The sequence below is a fragment of the Berghia stephanieae genome, chromosome 10, assembly GCF_034508935.2.
Source record: "Berghia stephanieae isolate SIO BIC M18660-M18661 chromosome 10, UCSD_Bste_1.3, whole genome shotgun sequence".
In the NCBI taxonomy this organism is placed as follows: domain Eukaryota; kingdom Metazoa; phylum Mollusca; class Gastropoda; order Nudibranchia; family Aeolidiidae; genus Berghia; species Berghia stephanieae.
Genome location: NC_088369.1, coordinates 2,331,654 through 2,336,653, shown reverse-complemented (window position 1 = coordinate 2,336,653; position 5,000 = coordinate 2,331,654). Strand labels below are relative to the sequence as shown.

At 37.6% G+C, this 5,000-nt stretch overlaps 1 protein-coding gene across 1 annotated transcript in view; it reads left to right on the top strand.

The window, feature by feature from the left end:
• The window catches only part of LOC144956069 (tyrosine-protein kinase RYK-like), a 165,245-nt gene that overhangs the window by 138,621 nt on the left and 21,624 nt on the right, over nucleotides 1-5,000 (top strand). Inside the window, exons 8-11 of the mRNA XM_078886397.1 lie at nucleotides 133-286; nucleotides 1,250-1,332; nucleotides 2,974-3,102; nucleotides 4,607-4,699. Of these exons, the coding sequence (XP_078742523.1) occupies nucleotides 133-286; nucleotides 1,250-1,332; nucleotides 2,974-3,102; nucleotides 4,607-4,699 (459 nt within the window). The remainder of the gene's footprint in view (nucleotides 1-132; nucleotides 287-1,249; nucleotides 1,333-2,973; nucleotides 3,103-4,606; nucleotides 4,700-5,000) is intronic.

The window sequence follows — 5,000 nt, the reverse complement described above, 5'->3', positions numbered from 1 at the left end:
AATTTCCCCTATGGGATGAATAAATGGAATTTTAATTTAATTTTTTTTTTAATATGTATATATTTTTTTAAAACATAATAAAATATGTTGATTTAAATGTTTAATTTTCTTTATTTTCGGACACATCCCCAGGCGATGAAGACAGTAACACGTCTACACACATCTTCTACGCTGCTGTTGCCTCATCCTGTGCCATCATCATTCTAGTGGCCCTGGCCGTGGCCGGTTTCTATATCAAATCACAGAGAAGTGGCAATGAACGATATTCCAAGAAAATGAATGGATAGTGAGTGAAATAAGGCTGAGAGTGTTCAATTCACCAGAAGGCAAAATCTGGTCGATGTTTTTCCCTTTTTAAAACGATAAATGAAATGAAATAAATATTTTTATATGGTAGCGGTTTGAAGGGTTAGGATTATTGTTTGACTCTGCGATATGATTGTTTGTTTCAACAGGGCTGTCTGCCCTGAGCAAGTCACATTCCCCTACTCACTTTGTGGCATTGCGCTGTGGCTGATCACCTGGGATATTCCAGCATTCTCTTTGAATAAAAAAGAAATCCTGAGCTTTTATCTAGTGCAACATCCACTAAACGTGCTCAAGGCCCTTTGCAATTGGTCCCTGACCAACAGCAACCCCTAACATGAATAATGAGACATTACATCTGCTAGGCCATATTACAATTTTTTTTTTTTTTGACAGAGACAATGCTGTTACAGGCCAGGTACTCAATTTACACCTGAGTACGGTGAGAGAATGTGAGTAAAGAGCCTTTTCCAAGAATTCAACTATGCGCTGGATGAGGCTCGAACCTAGGACCTTCCGATCCGAAAGCGAGTCTATCAATCTGTACAAAACAATTTTATAATGTTTTATATTTGCCAACCCCCAACCCTATGATATATCCACAGCTAGCTCACATTGCGCACTGCACTGGGACTAACGCCTGGGTTATTCCAGTCTTGCCTTGGAATAGACACTAAAGACAAATTTCCCCTTGGGGATGAATGAAGGAAATTTTATTATTTATTTTTTTTTTATTTAACTAGATATTTTGGTTGTACACTTTTTTGGGGGTTATTTTTAAAATTTCTTTTTTCGTTATGTTGGAAGATCAGGACATAAATAATGATGGTAATAATGATGATTAATATGTTGATAATTAAGCTGCGTATAAGGATGATAATATTGTTGTTGATAACGATGTTGACACCATCCCATCCCCCACCCCCACCCCTACCCTTCACAGTGACAGTGGTAGCTCCCAGGCATTGACAGCACAGTGTCAAACCTTCCTACGTCCAGACACACCCAACAATGTCAGCGGTGCCGGTAAGTCGTCCATCCATACTCTTCTCTTTGACTTACATTGTAATAAACTCCCATTTTAACTCTTTCAGGCCCATTGGCTGCACTGTGCGGCCAGAGCAGAATCTGTTCCACTGGCCAATGGCCGCATCGTGGGGCCAGTCTTGAAGGGCCAGAATGATAATGTAATCCAATCCTACTTTCTACAAAAGTACTATAAATAGAACCAATGGTATCATTTCTTTCATCAGAACGTCATCAATACTCTTCTCTTTGACTTACTCTTTATCTTTGAATGGCTGTGTGGTCTATTGGTTTGACACTCACCTTCGTATTAGAAGGTCCTGGGTTCGATTCCCCTATTTCTGAGCGGCACATAGTTGAGTCCTTGGAGAAGGCTCTTTATTCACATCCTCTCACCGTACTCTGGTTAAAATGAGTACCAGACCATTAACATCATTGTATTTGTCTGAAAAAAATTATAATATAGCCTAACAGGTGTCTTCTTGTCCCATCCTACATGTTGCGTTATGCTATTGGCTTGGGACCTCCTGTAAAGTGCTTTAAGCATAACAAGTTGATATTGTGCTATATATAAAAATAGCTCAAAGCTCAATAAGCAAATGGCAGATTAAGATGGACAAGAGATATTTAAAATCAACTGATAGTTGTTCACCAAAGGTATTTATTAAAGGAGGAATAAATAACAATGTGAAATTGAATGTAAGATTCAATTTAATATACGAAAACAGATAAAATTGACATTTCGGGTTTCCACTTTATCAACAAAACAGGATGAATGAAACACTACAGACGAATGAGATAATGTGGTAGTGGCGTGTGTTACGATGAATAAACAAAAACATTGATGGGCAGGAAAAAGTATGCTACTTTGTAAGGAAGCACGAATTAAAATAGAACAATTGATATTTATAAAAGGTGCGCAATTAATTAAGTCAAAAGAGGAGAGGCGGGGAGGAACTGTGTAATGCAGTATAGAAAGTAACATTCAATTTCACATTGTTTTTTATGTCTTCGCATTTGCGTTTCGACAGCAACATTTACATTTATTCAAAAAGGAAAGTTTTGAGGCATTTCTGAAATGTGTCAAAGCTATCAGACAGTCTCAAAGCTTCAGGGAGAGAACTCCAGCTTGAAGGACCGAACTAGGAGAAGACTCTGCCCCCGTAGCCCTTCAATTTTTTTATGGAGGATAGAAGTGAGATTCGAACTTGTAGATTGAGTGTTCTAGAGCAGTAGGGAAGAAAAGTGTGATGTCAAAAAAACGGTTCCTATTTCATAGGAAGTGTAAAACCACTCTTCCAGATGACTGGATACATACATTGTGTAATTCATCTTCTGGTGTCAGAGTGATGGCATCTTATTTTCTAGTCTATATGCTGCTGGTCGTCAATAAAGGTCATCCATCCTCGCTCTTTTACGTCCCGTAATCCTAAGAATCTGTCTTTTTTACATCCTGCTACTGAAATAGTCATTCCACCTTTATGTAACCTATTCATTATTATTAATACTCGGAAGGACTGGTTACAGACACACTACCAAGGATTTAGTAACCAAAAGAGTGGAGGGTGTGACGTCACAACTTTTCTTCCCTATTGGAGGGAGTAATTTTAATAATCTCTATCTTTTTCACCCCCCACCCAGGCATCCCTCAAGGATATCGGAGAGGCATCTCACCAGCCGTGGACCTCAAACCCACCGACGTCAACACGGTTCTCAGTGAAATTCTTATTGACAGGAAACGCATTTCCCTGGGAGATTTAATCATGGAAGGTCAGTACATGTGTCAGTCCTGATGGTGACGAGAGGTGAAAATGGAGGAACATTTTGTAACGATTGCCTTAAAAGTTTAAGCCAAATTAAGAAATTAAGGAGCAGGCACCGGTGTAAGATAAAGATCTGAACAAGTGTGCATGAACGGTGCCAAACAAAGCAAGAAAGAAAAATATAAGAAAAAAAAAATCAGTCGACTTCAACGGTTGAATCGAATCTCAGACCTTCTGATTATCGGTCAGACGTGCTAACATTACATTCAACTGATTTTTTTTGGATGATTTTTTTTTCTTGTGCTTCTCTTTCTTGCTTTGTCTGGCATCTTTCATACACACTTGTTCAGATCTTTAAGTTTAAGTTCCATGTTTACTTCTCTAACCCCCACTTTTAGAGTGGTAGAGATGATAAACTATCAGTGATACCCTAGCTAACTTTTCTGGAGAGTGGGGAAACTGTATCTATTTGCAGCTATGTGGTCTAGTGGTTTGACACTCGCTTTCGGATCGGAAGGTCCTGGGTTCGAGCCATACTCAGGTGTAAAATGTGTACCTGGCTGCACTGTGCGGCCAGAGGAGAATCTGTTCTACTGGCCAATGGCCACATAGTGCGGCCGGTCTTGAAGGACAAGAATGATAATGGAATCCATTCCTACTTTCTACAAAAGTACTATAAATTGAACCAATGGTATCATTTCTTTCATCAGAACGTTTGATTGGCCCTAGGGAGTGTTGGGGGGGGGGGGGGGGGGATATTTTAATTGAGATTTTGCGCCGAATTCGAATGTCGCTTTGTCTTAGCTTGTCATTCTCACGCTGCCTCAATCAGGTGTCAGCCATTTTGTGACAGAAATGCGAATATAACTTCAGCGCTGAAAGATTTAATGCAAGTTATCCTTCCCTTCTTACTCTAAAAGCTGATGTAAACCGAATAATGTTAGCCTTTTCTTTACATGTCTTAACTCACTCAACCCTGACACCGACTATATCTGTTGTTTACCCGGGTTACTTTTACCCCATGCCTATTTATTACATTTTTCTGAGACAAATTATAGGCGTAGTGTCAAAGCTAATGTTTTTAGATTTTACATGTTAATGGTAGTTAAATAAAACTATCTATGTACATGCTCATTTTTAATACATTTTTTCCAATTTTGAAAAAGTAGCAAAAATCTCTAGGATTGAATGAGTTAAATCGAGAAGTCCTCATGATGTCAGACATTCTATGAGCATCGCATGCTTTGTAAAGTACATTTACCAAATGTAACCCAGGTGTAAATGAGGACCTGGTCAGAATCGACATTGTCTTTGTCAAAAAAAAAAAAAATTGTAATAATGCTTCAGTGGTGTCATGTCTTCGTCCTACAAGTTAAGTTTTCCTGTTGGCTTGGGACCAGTTGTAAAGTGCTTTGAGCATACTTACATTTGTTGTTGTTTGTTTTTTTTTGCTAATTTTTATTTTAATTTAAAAAAATATTATTCTGTTTTATTTTCTACCTATTTGCCAGGTACCTTTGGTCGTATTTATTCAGGCACGTTGATCGGTGAAGACGAGAACGAAGCCAAGTCAGAACAGGAAGTCTTCATCAAAACAGTCACAGGTGAATTATTCCCCTTCCCTCATTTCATTCATTCAGCTCTAAAAATTTACATAATTGTCAACTTGGAAGTCTTAAAAAGCATCTGAAGACTTTGTTCTTTTCCAAATTGAATTGTTGATGCCCCTATAAAACCCTCTGAGCACTTCCTTGTGATATGGGAGACTACTCAACAAATACAATGTATTTTTATTTTTATTATTATTATTATTATTATTATTATTATATTATTATTATTATTATTATTATTATTATTATTATTATTATTATTATTATTATATCAGTATCATTATTATTATTATTA